The sequence below is a fragment of the Gasterosteus aculeatus genome, chromosome 1, assembly GCF_964276395.1.
Source record: "Gasterosteus aculeatus chromosome 1, fGasAcu3.hap1.1, whole genome shotgun sequence".
Lineage (NCBI taxonomy): Eukaryota > Metazoa > Chordata > Actinopteri > Perciformes > Gasterosteidae > Gasterosteus > Gasterosteus aculeatus.
Window position 1 is genome coordinate 6,694,765 of NC_135688.1, and position 24,176 is coordinate 6,718,940.

A 24,176-nucleotide genomic window follows, 5' to 3' on the forward strand; every position below is an offset into this window, starting at 1 on the left:
ATGGTCGAAACGCTGTCATAAGTCATCACACTTAATAAAAAACATTTTCCTGTGAGAGTTGCGTTGATGAGCGGCGGAAACCACACGGCGCCGCCTGTCCTTCAGCGGCGTCCCCTCACGGACGCGCAGCACATGAGTGAGAAACGCTTGTTCGCTCCCTGCCAGATGCCCTCTGCACCGACTTGGACCAGAAGTAAATATTTGCAGGGTGGGCCGCTCTGCTTTAATAAACACACACACACACACACACACACACACACTGGCGTGTGCACCACTGCTGTGAGTTTGCTCAGGGTTCAAAGATTATTCCACGCATGCATGCGTTTGCTGGTTTTAGGGGGGAGGCCCCTGCTGCTCCCGCGCCGACCCCTCGGGGTCAGGCCTCCGCCACGTGACGGTGGAGGAAACCCAAAACCCAATAAGTGTACGATACCTCGTCAAACCACAGCCACCTGCCACGAGGAGTCAAACGCGGCGAGATAAGCTGCCAACGACACCGACACATCGTCACCTTTTCAAGTTCACGTGCTCGATCTGTGTGCAGAGTTTCTTGGGTTTTTTTACACATCCCGGCAGCTTTAGAGCAACGTATCGGTTATTGTTCGCGTCCACCTGACGGATGTCAATCCAGTCAACCGTCCCACGTCAGCTCGGCTTTTAGAACCCAGCAACTCCTGAGGGAAACGTCTGGCTCTTCCAGAGCAGAAAGGAATCCATTGTGCTCACAGGGGAGTCTCCAACTAGGTGTTTTCTGTTGTTTGGTGCGACGCCGGTAGTGTAAAGCGAGATTTCAGAGCCTCCTGCAGTCCAAAAAAAAAAAAAAAGCACCGATGTTGAGCTGAAACACGACACAAAGCTTTGTGAAGCCGAGAGGAGACTCAACAAGTGATGCTCTTCACTTTGTCACTCTGTCTGTAGCTGAATCCACTTCATGTGCTCTCAATTTCTAAACCAAGAACACACAAAATGGAAGAACTATTTACAGACTATACTCATGTGAAAATTTTGATTGTATGGAGAACACGCAGATGCTAGTTGACCTGACATATGTTTTCCAGTCTTAAGTGAACTGGCAGTAGTTTGGTGATTAACGCCCGTCTCAGCGCTTCATTGGGTGGGATTGAAACGTGACGCTCGGCGGGTCCCCGATAAATCCACCTGACTTCTGCAAGTTAATACGTCGCCGCTTTACGGTTTTATTCAGGTTAACGAGGAGTTCTAGAAGGTGAAGCGACGAGGTCGTTGGAAGTTCACTCGAGTAACGCAAGTGAGTTCAAGTCAAATGCAAAGTTTGCTTTGGCTCCATTTCCCAAAACCGTCCGTCACGTTGATTCATTAAAAGTCAGAAACAACAACAAAGGCTGCCCTCCAACGCCTGCGTGCACGTAACCGGCGTCCTCACTCCACCGCGCTCCTCGCGGCTCAGGAACACCGTGTCACAAGATGCGTTTCCAACTGAATGGAGATCAATATTCTCTAAAATTCTAAATAAAGTGGATTAACTCAATTACCACAGAGATGTGTTCATGGCAAAGGGCCCAGGTTGCTCCTCCTTGCTGAATGACGGAGCGCACTGCCATTACACGGGGAACCGTCTCCATTAAAAGAAGTTTCTGAGAAAAGGGTCCTTGTAAGAGACAGAGACACGGTTTGATGTTTTATTAAAATGTAACACCGTTGTCCTCCACCATCACACGTTTCTCACAAGAAGAAAACGGGAAGAACTTCTCTCTTCGTCCATTAGACTTTATTGGAAATTCTTTACAAGTGAATCCTCCTAACCTGCCCAGAAACCCAGCTTTAGAAACTCTATGTATATAAAAAAAAAAAGAAAAAGTGTAAAAGACTGAGTTCCTCAAAGAACAAAGAAAGCATCTACAGACGGGTCAACTTGAGGGCAGTGACCTTGTGTTTGTTGTTGAAATGTAAGACAATTAGAGCATCATTTAAACGAGTGTTTAATCGTGTCAGGAACAAAGAAGGGGGGGGGGTCAGAAAGGTCACGATGAGCCGCACTAGAACACAGAAAGAGGTCAAACCGCGTCAGTGTATACGAAGACAACACACGGCCTCCGCACAAACTACAAAAGCTGCTGCTGCTGCTGCTGCTCCTCGCAATGGAGCTCCCTCCATCACCGAACCACACGCTGGGACCAAAGTGTTGTGAGAGCGCCCCCTGGTGGCCGAACGGGCGCGACTCGCTAAATCCATTCGAATGGGACAAAGCGCAGACGCGAGCAAAGGATCTCTAGCGGGACGATGGAAGGTAACAACGCCAGATATGTTCTTCATGGACTGGGGGACACCCGGTGAATCAAACCTTGCCATTTATTGGATGTGATTAAGAACAAGTTATCATTTACAATACCAAATAAAATGTGCAAAAAATATCAAATATTCAAAAATGCCCATTTTCATAACAAATGTCACATTTGTCGATTTAAACACTCTTTACAAAATGTTTATGCACATCATTTCCATAAAGTCTGGTCCTGGAGCTGCTGGCATAGTAGGTGCACGTTACACAGGAGTGTGAACTGATGGGTCGCTGAGGTACCGGTTCTTTTAAAGTGGCGGGGGCCACTGCGGGGGGGGAGGGGCCGCTGGAACCAGACTCGGGAGTCCAATCCGGGTTTTAGAAAACCGCTCGGCACCGAGAGCCGAAAAACAAACACGTGTTTTAGCACCAAGTCGACCACATGCGTGACCTGAATCGCCGACCAGGCTTTTGACACTAAATCTGAACCTGGGCTGAAAAATAATGATCTAAAACTAGTAAAAGAACTCCTACGTGTTTAACTATAGACTGGCATTTGACCAAAGGGAATCTTGGTGTCAAGATGCTTAGTAGCAAAGAGCGATTTACAGGTGACAGGAGAAATATTATAGTTATCAGAGCCGTTTTTAAACAAAGAAAAGCTTCCGAGGGTTTGGGCTTTAAATTGTGTTAACCTTTGTGTGGGATCAGAGTCTTAAGAGCTACAACGACCCATCCGTTGTCTCATTTAAAAAATAAAAAATAAATCACTAATATTAAACATGTTACAAATATAAATTGGTTTCTTTGTTTTTCAAAATATAAACAGTAATTCAAAAAAAAAAAAAAAATGTCCATCTGAGGATTAAGTCCCGTTGAAGAGGAGGAGGAAGAAGAGGAGGAGGAGATCGTGGGTCCATGATCATTTTTAGAAGAGCGGGACAGACGTTTTAAAGCAAAGACACGACCCCAACAGAAGAAGAAGAAAAAGCACCGTGGACTTTATGAGCGTTTCTGTCGCTTGGAATGTCGCTGCTGGCTGGACCGCACCTCGCCGCTGCTCGCCCTGCCGGCGTCGTGGCCCCGCCCCCCCCGCTGACGAGTTCTCCGCGTGTCCCGTTCGCCATCACTATCCTGCTCCCTGTAATCCTTCCTGCCTGAGGTGGTAGAGGTCCTCTTACTTCTCCTCCTGCCATCATCACAATCATCTTCCTCATCATCATCCTCCTCCTCTTCACTCTCACTCTCCGGTTCCCTCCGTCCTCGAACTTCTCTGGTTTTCTTTCTGCTCGATTTGCCATTCTGCATTTTCTTCTTTGGCGGCGCCTCCTCCTCATCCTTCTCCTCCCCTTCATCCTCCTCAGATGTTGCAGGCGCTTGGCTGATGCGTTTGCGTGATCTCCTGCGGAGGTACCCCAGGCTGGGCAGCTGCTTCTGCAGCAGCTCGGTGAAGGTCTGCTCGGTCTTGACCATGCAGGAGAGCACGGTGCTGCCCTGCTGGTTGTACTCCTCCGCGTTGGAGAAGACAAGTTTCAGGTCCTCCAGGAAGTCCTGGCCGTGACGGTACGAGCCCTGGCGGAATTTACCCAGCATGGTGTGGAAGTCCATGGGCTGGGAGATGATGTCCAGATAGTCCTCGGCCTCCTCCGTCGACACGGGCTCCCTGTGGGGGGGGAGAGATGAGCCCATCATGATTCATGGGATCTGGAGTCATTCGAGCAGAACGATGCGTCTCGTGTCAACGGCAAACTCAAGAGCGTAACGCAGAGAGTAATTTAGGGTTTCGTTCACAGCTCTAAAGAGACAAACATCTGCAGCATCTGGAAATGTCTAAGCAGCAGCTCAGTAATTGTAACTCCATATTAGCGAAAAAAAGATTTATGGACGCCATGTTTTTTTAATAGATGTATTGCAGTCACCTTAAAAGGACCGTGAATATTCTGTGAATATTGTAGTTACACTGACGCTGTAAACACATGAGAGTCCTCTGCAGCTCCGTAGTAAACCTCACCTGAAAGGCCAGCTGTAGCGGTACTTCATCAGTTTCTTGAGGATTTCCTCGCACCTCTCCAGCTCCAGCGCCTGCCGCCGCACTCCAGTTTGGGAACTCTGTCGCACCTGCGGGAATCACACACCAAACAACTTATTTATTCTGAAATATGGATCAACGTCTTCCTTCGCGACGCGAGAGGCGTCCTGCTGGTGTCTTACCAGTTCGTCGATGTCAGCCGGGCTGCTGGGGCCGGTCTTCTGTTTGCTGCTCTGGCTACTTGAAGGCGGCTGCTTCTTGGGTTTACTTTTTGAAGGTTTCTGCCGAGATGAAGACTTCAAATTTTTCTTCCTTGGTCGCACTGTGAAATAATGACAGGCAATCAAGACAAGAAGGTATTAATAAAAAAAATACAACAATGTTTCACACAACAGACAGCACTTTTTTTTAGATATTGTTCTAAAAAAATAAATTAAAAAAACAGGGATGTTTGATGAATAATTAACACTCAAGTATTTGCGAAAGTTATACAATACTGTGAGCGGACAAAGTCTCACGCTAGCAATGAGTTTCGCGCATCGCGATCCTCGTCAACTGTTGAGCGCTGATGCATAAAACCTCTTGAATGGTTATCCTTGAAACGACACAGGGGATCATCCCGTCACATACTCTGAGGGAAGCCGGAGTGAGACACGACCTGAGCGGCGCTACATGCCGACACGCAGACAATAGAGACGGGACCAAAGCGCTCCGTCAGCATTCCTCTCATTCCCAACCGTCAGCACCAAGGAGCCCCACTTTCCACACGCCGACAAATCTGTAACGCGATTTATTTGTTGCATTCGCTTTGTCGAGTGCCGTAGATTTGATACAAAGCTTCATGCATTGACGGTGCTCAGCTTGAAGAAGATCCATAGAAGTCAGAAGGCACGTTAACTTTTTCAGGCTGGAAGTCTTGAGAAGAGCCCTAACCCTAACCCTGGAGAAGCATTTGATCAAATGTGGACTTTTTTCGCTAATACTCACAGCTGTGACCCATTGCTTTGTAGTCATTCTCCTCCTCCTCATCCTCTTCCTCCTCCTCTTCCTCAGAGTCCTCCTGTTCAGACTCCTCGTCCTCTTCCTCCTCTTCTTCCTCATCTGTGTCTTGGTTGTAGTTCCTGCAATAGTGAGGTCAAAAATCAGCCAGTTTGCTTCAAGCAAATAGTCGGACTGTTGCGGTACAGTCAAGAGTACAAACTAGGACGGGTCGGTATACGAGTTGAATGTTTACTCGAAAAGAAAAATACTCTCATACCGGCAGAATTGTACAAAATCTCAACTATGACTTTTAGCACAAACTACCTTGAGGAATGCAGAGCGTACGGATCAGAAATCTGTATTATGCAACATGCAGACAATTTAGACTAATTTGTGTCAAATTGTCAATACAAATTACACTACATCAGTGTATGCAGAATGCATGCTTTACAATAGTATTGAAATCAAAACATCAGCTGGCCGTTGAAGAAACGTGTGTTGGGGGGGGTGAGGCATACCTGGAACGGGAGCCGCGCCTGGCCACGGTGGGCTGGCAGGCGGGACACAGCCATTCCCCGGTGGGGATGCCGTACAGCGCCGGCCGCAGGCAGAACAGGTGGAAGGCCTTGTTGCACTCGTCACACAGGATGAGCTTCTCGTCGTCGCCTGGAAGCGATAATACATACATCTTAGCGCCGCGCCCTTCTTTTAATTCAGCCTGCCAATCATTTTGTTACCATCTTCCCTTCCTAAACGGGCCAACAAGTGTGCGCAGTTGTGCAGGGAAACAAGTGGTTTTATTTATTTGTCATGGCACTGCTGCAGGTTCACCTGTTGGCCTGCGCAGCTGGCTGCTCTGCATGTAGACCTGCCTGACATTACTAGTCTGTCCTGCTCTGAGCCTGCCGCTGCTGCTGCTGCCCTGTCTGGTTCTGGGTTTAGACTCAGTCAGCTTCAGCACAGACAGGCTGTGCCTGAGCACTAGAACGGGAGCAGAAGGGGAGCAGTGGAGCACTGCAACTCAATAACCAGGCACACCTATTAAGTAAGGACCGACTGTTTCTTTGTGAGGAAAAACAGAACAGAATTAGACAGTAGGGGGCGCTGTAGCTCGGTTTGAGTAGTTTCTTTGAACAAGGAAAGCAGTGTTGTAACAAAATTCATTTGATTCCCCATCGAAGGTGTAATGCTCTCATTGGCTGCAAACAACCCATGATGCAGATTTTATTGACAGCGGACTCCCTCCTTTGAAGAAAAGGGGGTGCGACGGCGGCATCAACCAGCCCTACCTTTCCTGCGACAGACTTTGCAGCGAGCATTCTCGGCGGACATGTCCCACTTAATGCAAGCGTCCAACATCCCCAGCAGGACGTGCATGCGGGAAAAGGTCTGCGCCTCTCGGAGGGCGGTCTTCCACTTCTCTACTGCCGTCGCCACCTGGGAAGATAAACAGATTTATTTTAACGATCAGGTGAAGTAGCGTTAGCTGTGCTGTCGGTGGGCTTCACGACCGAAGCAGCGGCCTCTACGTGGCCATAGCTCAAACAACGAAATGCTATTATCACCGGTGCCTTGTCATCAACACATATCCCTTAGAATTAGGACCATGAGAGACTTTTTAAGACACCATGTTACAAAATGAACACCGCCATGGTTGCTCTTACTCGGGCCTCTGCTGCTAGTTTCTTCTCGTCGTCCACCTCTTCGGCCTTGCTGCTCTCCACCCCGCCGTGCTTCCTCTTCTTTTTCTGCTTTGGGGCCATGAAGCCCTGCAGGAACTTCTTGATGACACAGGCCTGAATGGTGATGATGCACTCGCCAAAGTCTTTCAAGTTCTCCATGTCTTTCAACTGTGAAAGGTAGATGAAAAAACAATCACAATATTGTGTGGACAAAATGCAAAACACAGATATGCCAAATAGGATCAAATCAGTGAAATTTCACGTTATAGTGACAATATAACAAAACTTGAGGTCCTACAGAATCAAACCGTAGGATGAAGAGTCTTCACTCACCTCCTCTGCGATGTCTACGTTGTCATCCAGGTATCCCAGGCCTCCCTTGTGGAGTCGCGATGCGACCTCTATGATGTCACTACGCAGGAATTTGAGCAGCTCTGTGTAGCCATCGCAGGTCCTCAGAGACATTTTGGCCTTCCGGGTCAGATGGACAGAGTGGAGGATGTCCTGGTACCTGAAACAGAGGAGAAAACTTTATATATTCTCCATCAGTGCTGCTACTCCTTTTCACCATCCTTTTGGAGATGCTCCTGTGGTTCTGGATTCACTTTCATTATAACTTAACAAGCTTTCCACTGCTAGTAATAACAACACAGCAAACGATAATTTCACAATAAAAAAAAGCTACGGCTGAAAGAAAATGACATTGACAAGAGCACCCACCTGCTTTGTATCTTTGCCTTCAGTTCGCTCTCTCTAACCCCGTGAGGGTGAAGACTCTCCACCAGCTCCTCCAGCTCAGCCGCGTTGTCACAAATGAACCTGTATTCAAAAGGCAGAATATTAGAATGAAAGATTGCTTCGTAAAAGAAAAAAAAAGGATGAAATTAAAGCGAAGACAGAAACAATGCTCCAACCAGAGATTCTGTCCTTGGTTGGGAATAGTAGTTTCTTTGCAGATGTCTGCTGGCGCCCCCTGGTGGGCTCCCTCACTCATGGCACCGTCGATGCTGCCATCATCCATCTCAGCTCCTACAACACAAACAGTCATTCATTTTAAAATAAAACCCACATGACCAAGCAAATTAGCACAGAGGGCTGCAGAATTTATACAGGTAAAAAACTTCAAATTTAAATGTTTTGATAAAACTGAGTGTACCCTCATCCTCTTCCACATCGGGCTCGGCGGGTTTGTCCTCGGGTGGGGGGGTGAAGTTGTAGTCGATGCCTTCATGCACCCAGCCTTTCTCGATGTACAGACCGGGAACCACGTCAGAGAAGAGCCAGTATCTGAACAAAGACACCCAGCAAGCAAGGTCACGATTACCTTCATTACGTGTGCATATATTATACAAATCGCATTCATCCGTGTTATCATCCGTGGTGTGGAGCACTGACCGGTTATGATTTCTGTCGGTTCCCAGTGGGATCCGGCGCAGGACAAGTTTGGCTTTGGTTATACCTTCCTGAAAGGCCTTTTCTACAGCCACCCTCTGTCTACGCATTCGCTCCTCTTCAGCCCCCTTCTCCATGCGCTCTGTGGAGAAACACAAACACTAATGAGACCGAGGTGCACAAAACCAAAGAACTATACAGAAACGCACAGTAGGCTGTCGGCTCTAAATGGAACGCATTCACAAGATCTCAGGGGTGGAAAGAAAAAATACTGGGAATCAAATGTAAACTTGCGTGTTGCACAATCAGAACAAAGTACGTTGCACATACAATTTCTCTTATCAGGATGGTGTTAAACAATAAGCATGAAGAGACAACAGTGTACACAAGTACAAATAAAACAGGTAGAATATAACAAATCGTACCTGTGCTATTAGGCTCGTCAGTTAACCAATGGCACATTTTGAAATGGAGAACCGCTCAACTCATTTACCTTTGTTCTGTCGATCCATCTCCTCTCGGTCCTTCTTGGCCTGCATGGCCATCAGCCGCCGGCTCTTCACGGAGCTGATCATGTCCTCTGACTCAGCTTCTGGCTCTACCGTTTCTTCTTTTTTGATCTCCTTCTTGGTAGGCACCTCCTTCTTTTTATCGCCTTTGAGCCCAAAGGAAAAAGAAAAGTAAATAAAAGACATCGCACTGTTTCCATTGATTGACATTAAAAACAGCAGGAGGAGCTCTGCGGTTCACCAAGTGCCTACCTTTGCCCTCCTTTTGCATCTGCTTCTCGGCCCTCTTGCGGTCGTTGACCTCTTTCAGCATCGCCAGACGCTCCTTCCACACCTCGGCCGAGCGCTGCTGCATCGCGTCGACGTGGTCTTCCACCGAGTAGGTCATGAGTATGCGGTGGCACAGCGCCACCAGCAGGCTGACCTTCTCCTCTGGGCTCAGCTCAAACACCTCGATGGTCTCCAGCTTCTCCAGGAACTCGCTGGTCACCACGTCGTCGAAGCCGGCCAAAGCGCCCGACTGCACCGAGCCCTGGTTGCTCTCCTCCCCGTGGGCGTCGCACGGCCGCAGGCACAGCCGCGCCAGCTCCGACACGGAGTGCATGGTGAGGGGGATCTCGGACAGGGGGATGTCCAGCTCGCTGTAGCCCTCCGCCAGCTCGTCCTGCAGCAGCGTCTGAAGCAGCACCACCAGCACGCGGTTCAGGTAGAGGAAGCCGGAGCCCTCGCCCGCCAGCGCCTCCATCAGAGCCACCGTCGTGATGGGATACTGGTCCTCGGGCATCAGCAGCCCGGCGTAGCACTGAAGGAAGTCCACCACCATGGCCACGTCCCCAAACAGGGTGTTGGGCAACCCATCGGGCATGTCGACGAGCTTGAACGCCGGCAGAGTCTTGCCCCCTTCGATCTCCTGGTCCTCGTACCTGCGCGACTGCTCGCGGCGGACCAGCATCTCCTTCTTGCGTCTCTCCTTGGCCCTTTCCCGCAGCTTCTCTCGGACTTCCTTGCGCTTCTTCTTGATCTCTTCCTGCCTTTCCTCCTCGCTCATGGCCGCCCAGCGCTTCTTCTGCTCCAGCAGCTCCCAGCGCTTCTGCACCAGCTCCTTGAGCTCCTCCGGCAGCCGGTCGCGCTCTTTTGGGGGCAAGGTCTTGGCCGTTTTGGAGATGAGGGCGGAGAGGGAGTTCTTTTTGTCCTCTTTGCCCTTGTGCTCCTTGTAGTAACGGAGGAGGTGGAGCGCCATGGGGTGCCGTGGCTTCCCCAGCTTAGGTGTGCCCATGCCGGTACTACGGGCTCTCTTCTTAGGGCTCCCAGCAGGGGTGCTCTTAGCCAGGTGCAGCAGGGTCATCTGCTTCATCTTCGGTGTCTTGGCGCCGGCTTTACCGTCCTTTTTAAAGGCTTCGAGGACGTTGAGCTTCTTGTCGCCGCTCTTTCCAGTTCTCTTTCCATCTTTCTTGTCCCCGGACTTCTTGCTTGATTTCGGAGTGGAGGCGGACGAGCCTTTGCCTTCTCCTTTCTTTGGAGTTCCAGAGTTCATCTTCAGAGGGGAGCCGTTTATTTTCTGTAATACAGACATGAGCCCATCAAGCAAAGCTTTTGACTTTACAAAAAAAGGACACCCCCCCCCACCATAAAGTAATAACAGACACGACAGTGTACACTAAAGTCAGTTTACCTGCATGTGGCCCCATATGGTTGGACTAAGGGGCATGCCTAATGAGTCAGTCTTTCGTTTCCTTTTCTTGTCTCCTTTCTCGTGTCCCGATTCCTCTCCTGTTGTGTCAGGGTTCTTGAGCCTCTTGCTGGGTTTACCATCTGGAGATGTCAAGCTCTTACGCTTGGCAGAGGGATTCTCTGCTAAGAACTTCAGACAGAAAAAGAAAGTGTGAAACAAGAACAAGCAGCACCTTGAAAATAGTCTAATGTAGGAAGAGAAATGACTAAATTACCTTGTGTGGATCAAGAAGAAAGTCACTGAATTTGCTGGGCAAGTTAAATTTTTTCACTAGTTCATCTTCAACCACCCAGGGAGCGCTCTCGCCCATGCCCACCCTCAAAGCATAGTGCCTGATGAAGTAGCGCATTATCTCCTTGGTCGGAGGGCGCTCCGTTCGGAAAAGGCTGTCTGACGGGACGTCACTGATCACCTGTGAGACAAGTTGTTTGGAAAGATTCAGTGAAAACTTCTTACAAAAATCAAAACTCGTTCTGATCCGGGATCGGTTTAGACGGCCCCGTTGGCCACAGGATACACACCTTGTCCTCGGAGATGAGCTTCACGTCGTACTTGTGGGGAAGAAATTTGGGCATCACCCATCTCCTCCGCTCTTCCTTCATGGCAGTGGGAAGTTTCCTCGGCGAACGACGTGATCGGTCACCTGATTCGTAGATAAAACAGCGTCACGTACGCGTTTAACGTTTGGAGGAAAAATGAATACACGTTTTGGATAATGAAAAGGAACGTACTGATCGTGGTCAATCATAGCACATGTTATCTCATAATCATGGTGCACGACTACAACATTACAGCCATCAAAAGGGTTTTCTCTGTTTATGCACCGAGTGGTACTCACTGAGACTCTCTCTCCTGTTCTCCTCTTCTCTGGGAGGAGGTTCTTTCCTCTGGTTCTCCTGACTTGCATTCTCCTTGTCGCTGGACGGCGAGTCACAGACACCTTCAAGCTTCTTCTCCCCCGACTCACCTTCTGGAGTTTCGAGGGGATGGATCTTCACCACCTTCACTTGCAAACTTTTGTCCTTCCCCACCTGAAGTGACAAGGCCTTGTGAGAACTTCAGAATAGACCAAGATGGTTTTCATTTAAACCCATGCTGGATGGACGCGTAGCACATATGAGTCACATTAGTGCAGTCATTTTAAAACTAATTAGTTTTAATTTGATTATATTTTCTTAAGCTGAAGACAATTGACGAGGAAGAACGTTTATGTGAACATGGTCAGCTAAATTCTTAATTTGCTGGTAAGAAAATGCAAAATAATTTCCATAGTATTGTAAAGACAGTAATTACAGGAATAATTTGTAACTGAATGTGTCAAATAAAGTCTTGAAGGAGATTAAAATACAAAAGAAATGTAACAGGTCAAACTGACCAGGAAGTCACACTCTTCATCCACAGCATACTTGGTGAGGATTTCCAGCCAGGCCATTTCAACCAGCTTGTCTAAAGACACCGTGTTGTGGTGGACCATCTCCAGGACTGGTTTCTCAAACCACTGAGGATACTCCTCCTGAAGCCTGCACACAGAGAATAGTCAGCGAAGTGGAAACGAGTTTGAACAACATATGATAAATAATTGCAGTTTGTATTTCAGGGAGTGAGACACTATTTTGGACAAGATTCATTTAACTTTGTTTTGGATTTCTGCAATGGATTCGTCACTGGGATGAGCGAGTTACATAAGCAGGAATACTGAGGGCTGAGAGTGACCAGTAGAGGGAGTCTCATCTCCTGGCTGATATAATTAGACAGAGCTTAAATACAGCCGGTGATCTGCAGGGACTTGAGCTCTGGGCAACAGACAGACGCTTACTGTGCGGTATCCATGGCGACATAGATACATGGCTTAGTTGACAGCGCATACACATACCTCACCTGGTTTGTAATGAGTGGACTGAAAGACAAGCTGAACTATTTTACATGTGATATGGCCGGTTCTTGTCTTTTGCAGATGAGGAAACTATCACCAGGCCGTTGCAGATTCAAAGATGACTCAACCACAACTTCCAAATAGAAAGAGGAGGAGCACCGGCTTTATTCAGTCATAGCAAAGACGCAAACTTGTGACTGTCACTGGGAGATTACGGCTCTTTCGCGATACTACCGAGCTGCTGTCATGCACACAATTAGGCTTTGAGGGCGTCAAAAACTACCCGTGGACCATCCATTTAGAAAATAATGAGAACATAAGGACGAATTGGACAATTGAGTATACAACACTGCCATCCACTGAACTGTGTATTCTTCACAGAACTCAATCGGCAGACAATCTGTACAGGCTTTAAACAGCAGATACAAATAGTGTCCAATTGCACAGGTTGTAAAGAATAGTTTCCATGCACACACAAACTGGACGTCATACTAACAGTTCGGTGACTTCTTGTTCCTCCTCCCATGCTTCTTTGTGCGTGAGTTGACCGCTTCCAGTGCTCTTGCATGTCCAGATGTGCTCACTATACCTCGACAAGCGTGCCTCATACTCTCTGTAGGCATTTGGTCAAAGAAATCACAAAAGTAGTATGAAGACAAAAATGGCCCGTCCGAAATATAAAAAGAGGCAGAGGTCAGGGGACAAAAACAGACATAACAAAAATAAATGCAGTTTTACTCACAACTAAAAACTGTACAAATACTGTAATTTAAGAATACAAAACTGTAAGTGGAGCAAGGAACGAATATTGATGGAAGAAGAGGGCTGGAAAGGAGTCCAAGCTACCTCATTATCGACAAGGTGGTCTGTGGAAATATTGAGTACATGTCTATGGGAAGCCAATGGGAGTAGAACGTTTGACTGTGACATCACCGATGACTGTAGACGGGATAGCATGGAGAGGTTCAAGCGAGGCCTGTACTTTACATCGTTGTTTCTAGGCAGTGATGACAAATGCCAAAGTTAAACCCGTAAATGGAAAACAGCCGAGTGAAGAAATTCCCCGGCGGAAATCCAAATACTAACTAACTTATGACAACTTCGGCCACCATTAAAAAAAAAAGAAGCGTCAACGGTCATTTTCGCACTGCGTGCGTCACATTGGGTTCTCAATGAACGGTTTCATGATCTTGATGACAGTTTAGGAAAGTTTTAACAGACACAAATAAAGTAACTTCACGTTTACAGAACATCCAAGCTATCCAGCCAACTAAATAAACCAATTATAATGGACAACTACTGTACTCTTGTCTAACTAAAAAAAACGCACCGGTAGCTAAAGGCTAGCCCGCTTACCGAGGCTAACGTTAGGAGCTAACTCTTTCCAGCCGAGCAACATCCTCAGCCTGTGAGGGAAGACGACGGGCTATTGTGACATAATGAGATACCTAATGCTAGCAGTGTGCTAGCTAACCGTGATAGCATTGGTAGCTGACAGCGGGGCAGTGGAAGGTGAAAGTGAAAGGACGTCTATATCAGTATTCTAGCATTTAACTAAAACGTGTATATTTTCCGACGTGCCGCACACACATTTGTTTCGCTAGCTTGGCGAACTAGCCAGCTAACGTAACGTAGCCGCGGGGACAGATTAGCAGAGCCGTGTGGACGTTAGCTCGCTAGCTAGCCTGTCATTAGTGGAACGCTACACAGTGCAACCTACATGCGGGTAAACATTACGTGGGGAAACGTCAGGTAACATTAAATAAGTTATATGTGCCAGCGCTCTGGTCGTTCGCATGTGGCTATATGGGCATCGCTTTAACAATGTAGACAAAGTCACTTATATACCACGCCGGTGTCTCAGTAAGTCGAGGCCGAGCATCATCATGTTAAAGGATACTCTTTGTTCCTGAAGGCCTCCTTGGTGTGCTCGATGATGTAGACCTCATCTCCCGGGCCTGGTGGCTCGGCTAGCGGCTTAGCCAGTGGATACGGTTTCCGGCCTAAAAGCGGTGCCATTTGAAAATCCACAGATGGCACGCGCCAATGGTAGAATTAAATCTTCAAGCAACAAACTAGTACAGAAGTATGCGACGATATGTCCTTAGCATGTATGCAGGTGTCCCGAAATGTCTTCTCTCGCGTGACGTTACCGCCGGCAGGCCCGGCTCCAACGTGTAGCAGCTAGCTAGCTGACTAGCTAACGTATACGGGTTGGAATGCTATATCGTTGCAAAACAATAACAGTGCGCCTCTTGCCGCTCGCCTCATCGCAATCCGTCTTCTCTTCTAAAGTAGCGGTGCCATGCTGGTTTCACGCAGTGTCTTCGGTGTAAACCAGGTTACCGGACTTGTCTCTCGCTTTAGTTCGTGAACTTTTAGCTCTTCCGAATGACCACGTAAGTACGACCCACGCCGAAATCAAACTCGCGGCAACCGCCAAAGCTCCGTTCAGACGGGAGGTATGGCGCGTGGAGGATCCAAAGTCTTTTCAAACTAGGCCTGTTCTCGCTTGATCAGTTGTATTCCCGGCGTCTTCGTACTACTGGTTAGTCTTGTTATCAGTTAAGAGTATTACAAAGTGTTACAAAAAAGTAACCTGGATCAATCAAGAGGTTAATTCCTTGTCGAAATGGCGGGAGTTTCTAGTCCACCGGCACAATTGCGTCCGCGGTCGGAACTCCCGTTTCCCCGGCAGCAAGCCGCGTCGCGAGAAGGTCCCGCCCTCTCTCGGCGTTCATTGGCTCCATCGGTCAAGCGCCTTCACGGAGTCGCTCCGTAACCCTCTCTCATTCGCTGACAGGACCTGTCTTTTGTCACACTAGAATATCCCCTTCAAATAAACCACGCCCGCATCGAATATAGACGAGAAGCTCGAGGTCAGCTGATGACAGTAAAGATTATATGATCTGGTTTACTCATTAATACAAAGATACGTTTTAACTATGTGTGTTTTGTAACTGTGTTAAGTTAACTGTGAATAAATTTCCTCTTTAATTATTGATTTCATTTCTGAATCCATTGTCTGGTCTCCATTTTGAACAGGTCTGATTAAACAATAGGCCCTGCCTTTTAATGTAGAAGATATAATGAGTAACGATCGAAGCATCGACTGCAGCCCCAATTAATTGCAATGGAATTAAAAAGTAGCATTTATTATGGTTTACAATGTCAGCAGTTACATTCATGGGCAAATTATGTTTTTAATATTTAAAAAAAAACATTTTCTTGCATATGACAAGCCAAAAAAGAAAATTGGTTCCAGAAAGTATGTGGTATTTAATAAAAAATGGCACATCTAAACATCAATTTGCATAAAGATACACATTTAATACCTTTTAAAATGGCCTGTAAACCTCAAAAATAGGACACATGCAAAAGTAAAGCTCAACTCCATTATGAGTAAATTATAAAAAGGTAGCCGAAAAACATGTACAGCATGTAAGTTGAAATACACTGCCTGCAACAGCAGTGACTCGCCACACAAAGTTGCCGTGAAAATTCCCCGACATTTATTTGAAAAAACACATTGACCTTTGAAATTTAACAAAGATCAAGCTGTAAATATTTTATCCCCACTTTGCTGAAATGTAAAATTTGCGTAAATATGTTTAAAAAAACATATAATTGTTTTTCAAAGTTGAGCTAATCTGATTGAGGACAGGGATTTTATGCATTTTGACAAAATTATTATAAATGAGCTATCTCATAACAGCATTTTCTCCTGAGCAAATCTTCTTTAAAGGGGGCGCTCCTGATTCCTCCAATTCCTCCTGTTGAATAAATAGGGGCGCAATGTTACTCAAATGGTCACATACATTTTGTACCATCCTACGGACCCCAAAGATAGGGAATTTATTATGCATTTCATTCATGTTTCATCAGGGAAAATGGTTCGGTTATCCTTCGACCCGTCAACCTGTGTGTCTGGGGTGCTCTGTCGAACAGCTCCCGATGAGAGCAGATCCTCTTTGGTGAGGGTGGGAGGCTCATCAGCCCCCTCCTGGCCTAAATGAACTGGCTCTGCGTTCACAAAGAAAGGTGGAAACACGTACCCATCAATGCAGCACTCAGCTTCCAGGGGGCCCATGTTATACTCAAATACGGTATCTGACGTTTGAACAAAAAAAGAATTGAGTAGAAGTATACCATCCACACTCTCGTGGCCCAGCATCGGGGGCTGGGAGTCCTCAGTCCGGAGGCCTGAGGTGTGAGGAGGGCTGACCTGCTGCGAGCTGGAGGTGCTGCTGCTGTTATCCATTTTGGGCTGGTAAACGTCCGACAGAAAGCTCTGGTTGCTGTTTTCATCTGGGGGAATGCATCGTTTTCTTTTACGTGTTTTGTCATGTGATATTTGGGCTTTTCAATACACTACGGGACGGCTCCATTATTCTATTAAATACTGAACTCACCAGTGAAATCCAGTAAAGAGTTAGCATTTTCCAGCACCACATCCTTCATTCCTCTAACGTCTCCACCTGTGGATTTGGTGCGATATATCTGATAAAAAGAAAGAAAGAAAGAGGCGATGTAAAATCAGGCTACTGACGCAACCACGCACGTTAAAAGAACAAAAAAAACCATAAACGCGGTCGTGTTTTTACGTGGCAGAGGCCCCCACCTGCTTGGTTTCTGTTACTGGCACCCACTTGAATATGCGTAAGGATGTGTCTCCAACAGTCACCCATTTCTTCTCCCTGTTAATGAAACGAGTTGGGATTTATTAGTATGTTCTCGCAATGAGCTCAACGCGGGTCCGACACCACACCGTCTGCGTCGGTAGCATCAATCCGTAACACGGGGCTACATGCTCGTGCCCCTTTTTCTGCCCACCGTTACGCTCCGTTACGCTCACTTACATCCGTCGTTTGCTCTAGACGGGCGTGTAAAACACCCCGAGAGGACAGATGTCCGACGGTGCTCATCGATGCTGCTGTTATGTGACTACGGGACGGCCGTTACATTACGGCGGCATGTGAGGCTGTGGCCATATTGACAGCTCTCGGCGGAAAAAAAGAGAAAAAAAACTCGCGTTAGCCCCGCCTTCACTGTCAAGCTCGGGCATTGATTGGTCAAAAGCGCCGTCAATCATCTAACTTTTCCGACTGAAGTTTGTTGAGCGTCGCAGCAGATATCAGGCTACAGTCACTAATACATTTCCCTCCATATTGTACCCCGGGCACCTTACGTACCATTTGCGCACCTTCTCGATGGCAGCCAGGACCTTTTTAATGTCATCTTTAGCCCGACTTCGGGTCTCAGCGCGGCCTGTTCGTCCCGACATCTTGATGCTGTTATGATTCATCTACAGATGCATCTGAAAACTTCCAGACCAAGCCCCAGTCCTCCGTTACAGTGGTAATCTCGCGAGATTTCATCGTCTCATTTTCCTTGGTTGCTTTTTTTTGGTTGCTTATCTTACCTTAGAATCCTGCTGATAAAGTATTTACTATAATGAAAGGGTTTGCACATTTGGTGTTGTTTATTTATTCATACGGGTTGGAAGTTCCTATTCACAATGCATAATTTCATGTACTTTTGAAGTATGTTTACTTTCCTTGATTATTTTCATTATATGCAACTGTAATCTAAGATGTCAATACATTTCAGCAATATTTTCCCGGAACTGACCAGCAGGGACACAAACCCCCAGAAGCCCAGAATTTTTCAGCCTTTACTTAATGCACTTTACATTTCTTTAGCCTATTATCTTGGGTTTGTTTTTTTTGTTTTACATCAAGTCCCAGGGAAACAAAATATTCGTTGTCTGTGTAAATCTATATCTATAAAGATAGATAACAAAAAGTTTCATAATGTGTCTAAATTGTATTTTTAGTCCAAAAGAATGATGTGACAGGTCATGTGTAGTTCACTATCCAGATAACGATTCTATGAAAGCTTAGTTAAAGATGAAGCAAGTGGAACCCGACCTTTTTATCTTGTAGCCATCAACAAAGCAAACACCCCCCTCTTCCCATAGTAGATGTTTTGCAAAGATTGGTACAGAAGAATGATTTCTGTTCTGGACTTTTCAGATGGCTTCATTAAGATAATGGTCTGAGGCCTAAAAAGCAACAAAATCTTATCCCAGAAAGCAAAGATTGAGAATATTCCCAAATTTGACCACATTTTAGTTGCAGATCTAAAACATGTACTACTCCAATAATCATCTAACGGCCACTCATATTTATCTTGTGACTCTGAGGGGCCTAATCCCCAGGTTGGGATCAAGTGCCCTATACCCATTTTAAAACCCGCTCCATCTCAGCTTCAGCTGTTAAACTCTTCTTATGCAGTAATGCATGAGTATTACAAATCAAATATGGTAATGACTAGGCCTACTTTTTATACTTATAGTAGGCCTACATTATTTGAATTATAATTTTGTACGTTTACCAAAGTGGGATTTTAAATGCACAACATTTACTTATAGTGAAGTATTTTTACATTGTGGTCCTGGTACTTTTACTTAAGGATCTAATTTTAATGTTTAATGTAAACATCCAGCTGCCTTTTCTTGACATAATAGATATTTCTGCTTTTCATGTATTTTTTGTAGATGCAAAACACAGGACCTTACTAGTATGTCCATGAACAGACAAATCTCTGTGAAATGTGGACTATGGTTTTGACTTCTAGTTCCCATCAGTGACCAGCAGACGGTGGCCTTGAGTTGTGCCGAGCAAACATTCTTCCATGCCTGAGAGCAAAGGTTGAACCTGTTGCATTGGGATGATCACTGACAGAAAATCACTCACTGTTTACCTATATCTTACCTAGAATAGAAGAGAAGGGTCATCTTTTTTTAACCAGCTAGCCTATTACCAAACTGATTTCCGTCCTTTATGGATTTCTCCCAAGTTTATCCCCAAAGAGGGTTTTTTGGAAGTTTTTTCTCCTGTCAGGTAAATGAACAACTTAATGCAAGACAGCCGATTGAGGCAAATGTCTTGAGAATTGGACCACATGAACTGTCTTAGATCTTATGATGAAGTGTGATGAACGGTGATCATTAATGATGTGTTGTAATTAAGGTGTACTAGTTATAAGATGATGACTTAAACTATGTATGCTTTGTTATATTCACTCATTGAGGCATAAAGCCAAATGTATCTACATTGAATGTGTTGGAATGTGAGGGACAGATAGTACAGAGAGGTTTCAGGTTACAATTGCAGCGTCACACCTCGATGTGAAGGGGACAATCCAGGAGGAGACACTCTGAAGAAGAAGCCAATGACATTCAAATGCACCAAAGAAGACACACCTCAAGAGTTTTCAAAGGACCAAAGTGGGGAAAGGACTGTTAGAATTTTCCTGCAGCCGCTTTGATAAGTCGCTTTAGACTTGCTCAGAGAATTCTCTTTTTCGCGAAATATTTTACTGTTCGCTTTGTATTTCACTTTGTAATTGTATTCCTTATAACGTTGTTTAGTTATTAAATACTTTTTGATTTTTGAATTTAAGCTAGCTGACTCTTTTGATTCTTCGTTTCTGGCCGGGACGAGAACAAAGGAGTGAGGCCTCCCTCGAGGGCTTTCCGAAACCCTAACAGACACCATGAGGGAATTCATTCCCTAATTTCCCTCAGAGCATATAGCATGAAGTACTGCATTGGCAGAGACAAGGAATTTGGGTCTTTTTAGCAAAATGTGATCGTCGTCATCGAACATGACAATGCATTCAAACCTTTAACGATTTTACTTTGCTCATGTGTTCTTATATATATATATATATATATATATATATATATATATATATATATATATATATATATATATATATATATATATATACACACACCCCTAGTTCGTATTCATACATTTGGAAAATTATATTGAAGATTATGATTTTAAAATATTGAATTCAATATATTTTTCTAATATTCTAATATATGATATTGTAAAACCAAAAGTATCTGATTTTTTGCAATATACGTAAAATGATACAGTGTTTTTGGGGGGCGGAGGGAGGGGGCGGGTTTCGTTGTCGATGGAGGGGGCGGACCACAGTGGCTGACATCATTGGGAGGAGCCAGAGAAAAATCCCCAAACCAGCGACAAACATCAGCATGCAGCTGAATAGTCTCCTCATACCCTTCAGCTAAAGCTTGTACGTTTGTGTTCTTTTCCTACAAGCTTCTAGATGAAATTCCTCATGCACCATATTGACATTTGGACAGTGATAATGTGAACTAGAAATAATGCAAAATGTCACCCGTTCTTTTTGGTTACACTCCCAGCACCTAAGTGGCAGTAAATTATGACAATAACATATTAAACATGACTCCATATTATTCTTACTCTATTTCAATCAGACATTTTTTTCACGTTTACAGACAAACATTGAATAATTGCAGACCGTAAACCGCCCGGGAGCTTTATTTTGAAAAGCGGAAGTGTCGTCGCCCTCCAGCCCGCGCTCGCTTCACGCTCGTGCGGTTCGGACCGCTCCTGTCACCAGAGGCCAGATGACCCGACGGGGCGACGAGTCCAGCGCGGCGTGGACTGCTGCCCGCCATAGTTAGCGCGGCGTTTATTGCAAACAATTGCATTAAAGTCCAGCCTGTTTATCGGCTGAAACTTGTGTTTTTGTTTCCCGCTGCTGTTGGGAAAAATAAGGGGAAAAAAACGCGACAATGGATCGAGTGAAGAGCTCCATGCAGCAAGTACCCAACGCGATCCCCAAAGTGATCCGACGGACCACCGGAGGGGCCAACAGCCTGGAGCTGGAGAAGGAGACCTTCGAGCGAGGGCAGGTACGGTCGCATCGGGACTTCTTTTAATATATTTAGCGTAGTTATCCCAGAACGCGTGGGATGAGGATCCTGGCTCGCGCCGTGCGGGACACTCGCTGTCACCTCGTAAATTAAACCGTGTCCACTGGGAGATGTTTGACGTGAGGATCGGAGCTCAGGAACCACGGAGAGGAACCGACACACACGTTGTTAGGAACCGCTTCTGGACTCACCGTTCCCTTCATGGACGATCACCAGATGATGGGATGTGTTCCGCGTGTCGCGCCCCCTGCGATCAGCCAGAGATACGAACGAGTCCACGGTACAACATGAAGGGCTGTTGGAATGTAGGTCAAAGGCCTTTTAAAAAAACAATTGAGATAACTGAGTCTCATCCGCAGCACAGAGTGGAGCTGTGTGGAGACACACGTATGACAGGCGGTCAGTGCCCTCTGGAGGCCTCGAGGCAGGAGATCAAGATGGAAGGATGAGATCCAAATTGGATACATGCAGTGATTTCTCTTTGTTTATTTTTATGTTTCTCTCATGGTCTCTGATGAATGTTTTTCCATGAAGTGCTTTCCCAGTGGCCATACTGTATGTATGTATGTATGTATGTATGTATGTATGTATGTATGTATGCTGTGGTCATGCAGTGGAGGCTGCTGCTTCCTGCCCTGGTGGTCTCCCCCCTTCCCTCTCCCCCAAGAGCAGGCACAAGGGAGGGAAAGCGGGCGAAAAGTAGGTCAGATCGCGACGGCACAAACCGCCACGACGTGGCTCCTTCTCCCGTGTTATACGGCGGGCTGCTCAAATTGGACAGTTCCGCATTTGTCATCTCGCCCGCGTCCGGATGGTTGTTCATCCTTTCCCTCGGTCCCATCTGGGACATTAGCAGCGAGGATTAGAGGCCGGGAGGGACGCGTGCGTGGCTTTAAGTGTCCCGAGCCTGGTCACTAGGTCACTGTCATGCTCCTGAGACCCCCCCCCCCAACACACACACACACCCCTCTGGAAGTGTGTCAGGGCGGAGTGGTCTCCAGGGTCACAGCGTAATCTGCGGGGGAATGAGCAGGAATCAAGCTATTATTTAAGATCCTTTTTAAATCAAGCGCGTTGATCAGTTCCCTGCTGCCGTTGTGAAGCGATAAATCAATGCTCCAACACGTCCACCCTCTTTGTTGTTGCCAATGGTGCCAATTGTGTAATGCTGGGGCATGTAATTGAGTCACTGATTTTTTTACCGTGTGTTGTTTGACTTTATTTTCCCGCGAGGTTGATTTTTGACTGGGGGATCCACAGCCGTGCAGGAATCAATGAATCTGCGGTCTACTTTTCAGGGGATCAGCAAGAGATAATCTCATCTGATCTGTTGCGCTCCAAAGCTGCGTAAATCTGCTGGGTGGCTGCTTTTCACCTCCTGTCTGTCTGCGTATCTGTCTGTCACCTCCCCGCGCTCTGGTTTCAGACATAAAGCCGAGGGAATGCCAACACGTTTACGTCAATAAGCCCGTATTAAGTAGGAAGTTCCTCCACACAACAACATCCAAAACTTTTTCATCGTCGTTGAAGTTTGTTGCCATCGATATTTCTGAGATGTTTTCCCCAGTTACCTGCATGTGAACATGTGCAGCGTGCACTCAAGACCACTAAAGCCAAAGTAGAGTGAAACGCGTATTCTGAGAAGCGCTCGTCTGTCTCTGTTGAGTCGGGTAAACAACCGGGGCGTGTTCGAAATCCTCTCTGTCATACGTCCACACAGGGTTATAAAAAAACAGGGCCGGCGGACAGCACACGGCGCTCGTTTTTAATGACACGTTTTGCCTCGTAATAGCAGCCGACTCTTTAATTCAGTGTTTAGGGGAGATTTAGTCCTCGGGTTTGTCTCGAGCAAACGTAATTGGATGTTGTTGTTTTTTTTTCTATTGTGTCCTTAATAGCAGAAAGGAAACCAAAAAGTAAATCACAAGTTACTTCTAAACGCTTGAATGGATCGAGGTTCATCGAAAGGCCTCAGAATGTCAGAGATGCCTCATCAGAGCAAAACCGCCTCCCGGCTGCCGGCGGCCAGGAGAGGGTTTTTTTTTTTTTAAAGCGGGTGTAGGTGGTATTTTCTGCACACATATGAACCGTAATGAGGGCTTTTGGAAAACGTCTGGGGCACCAGTTCCTCAGATGGGACAGCGAGAGCCCTTCAGTGTCACCACATCGAATGTTCCATAATTACGACCTCAGAATTGGACTGCAGGCCGCCGGCCTCCTCCTTCCACCTCCTTCTTGTTTCTGCGTTTGAGTACGCGCGGGGTTTGCAGTTGGCGTAGCGACGCAAAATGCTCCCGTCTCATCTATATCTCAACGGTCCGTTTGGTCAAGGTCGCATCTGTTTTTCCTCCCCTCCAAGAAGCAGATGCGTGACTTTTTAACCCCTTTTAGAATAACATTAGTTTTCTATCTGTTCAATCATTTACCCAGTACTGCTTTCGTTCTTCACAGTTTATCCATAACTATTTCAATAGTTATCTTTTACTCCCACGGTACATTTTTTAATTACAATACACTTACTACTACCGGTAATTCATGACTTTTAAAACTAACTTTTTCAACCGCTCTGCTCGCCTACTGACTGAGTTTCCAGTGCAGCACTGCAGATGTACCCCTTGCTGGGAACCACGGTTGTACAGTATGTGTGGACACCCCGTTTGCACCCCGATCGCTGTGGAATTCAGGGGAGGAGCGGGGCCCCCGGCCGTCGGGCACATGCAAGACTCAGCAGGGCCGACGTAGACGAGAGATATTGAATCAGTCCGTCTCTCTCGTGCTCTCTTACCCCTCCGTCTTTTGTCTTCGCCCATGTCGTTTTTCCCCTCCATTTGTCTCGAGTCTTCCTTCGGTCCCATTTTTCACATCCTGCATTCCAGAATGGAGGGAAGTCATGGACGGGATATCCGCGCACATGCAGCGCGCACACACACAGACAGAGACAA

The 24,176-nt window shown here is 46.4% G+C and overlaps 3 protein-coding genes across 4 annotated transcripts in view; 1 reads left to right on the forward strand and 2 right to left on the reverse strand.

Moving 5' to 3' along the window:
• Window positions 1–2,309: 2,309 nt before the first annotated feature.
• Window positions 2,310–15,313, reverse strand: baz1b (bromodomain adjacent to zinc finger domain, 1B). The gene is made up of 21 exons (XM_040189685.2): window positions 14,356–15,313; window positions 12,952–13,068; window positions 11,958–12,102; window positions 11,421–11,613; window positions 11,104–11,225; window positions 10,797–10,994; window positions 10,523–10,711; window positions 9,103–10,408; window positions 8,835–8,996; window positions 8,345–8,483; window positions 8,106–8,236; window positions 7,864–7,978; window positions 7,670–7,768; window positions 7,283–7,460; window positions 6,932–7,117; window positions 6,557–6,704; window positions 5,786–5,933; window positions 5,274–5,407; window positions 4,469–4,608; window positions 4,269–4,375; window positions 2,310–3,920 (listed from the first exon to the last, which is right to left on the reverse strand). Exons 1-21 carry the CDS (start codon window positions 14,472–14,474, stop codon window positions 3,260–3,262), a joined length of 4,737 nt encoding a protein of 1,578 aa, XP_040045619.2. The 5' UTR covers window positions 14,475–15,313; the 3' UTR covers window positions 2,310–3,259.
• A 281-nt stretch (window positions 15,314–15,594) lies between these two features.
• bcl7bb (BAF chromatin remodeling complex subunit BCL7B b) lies at window positions 15,595–17,824 on the reverse strand. 2 transcript variants are annotated; one of them, XM_040189686.2, is made up of 6 exons: window positions 17,648–17,824; window positions 17,077–17,152; window positions 16,868–16,955; window positions 16,605–16,763; window positions 16,375–16,478; window positions 15,595–16,228 (listed from the first exon to the last, which is right to left on the reverse strand). In XM_040189686.2, the coding sequence occupies exons 1-6, from the start codon at window positions 17,758–17,760 to the stop codon at window positions 16,157–16,159; spliced, it is 612 nt and encodes a 203-aa protein (XP_040045620.1). In that variant the 5' UTR covers window positions 17,761–17,824; the 3' UTR covers window positions 15,595–16,156. The 2 variants fall into 2 exon arrangements, with proteins under 2 accessions (XP_040045620.1, XP_040045621.1); XM_040189687.2 differs by lacking the exon at window positions 17,648–17,824 and adding an exon at window positions 17,315–17,505.
• A 2,701-nt stretch (window positions 17,825–20,525) lies between these two features.
• The window catches only part of hip1 (huntingtin interacting protein 1), a 33,834-nt gene continuing 30,183 nt past the window's right edge, over window positions 20,526–24,176 (forward strand). Inside the window, exon 1 of the mRNA XM_040189694.2 lies at window positions 20,526–21,213. Coding sequence (XP_040045628.2) covers window positions 21,094–21,213 — 120 coding nt within the window. The 5' untranslated portion in view covers window positions 20,526–21,093. The remainder of the gene's footprint in view (window positions 21,214–24,176) is intronic.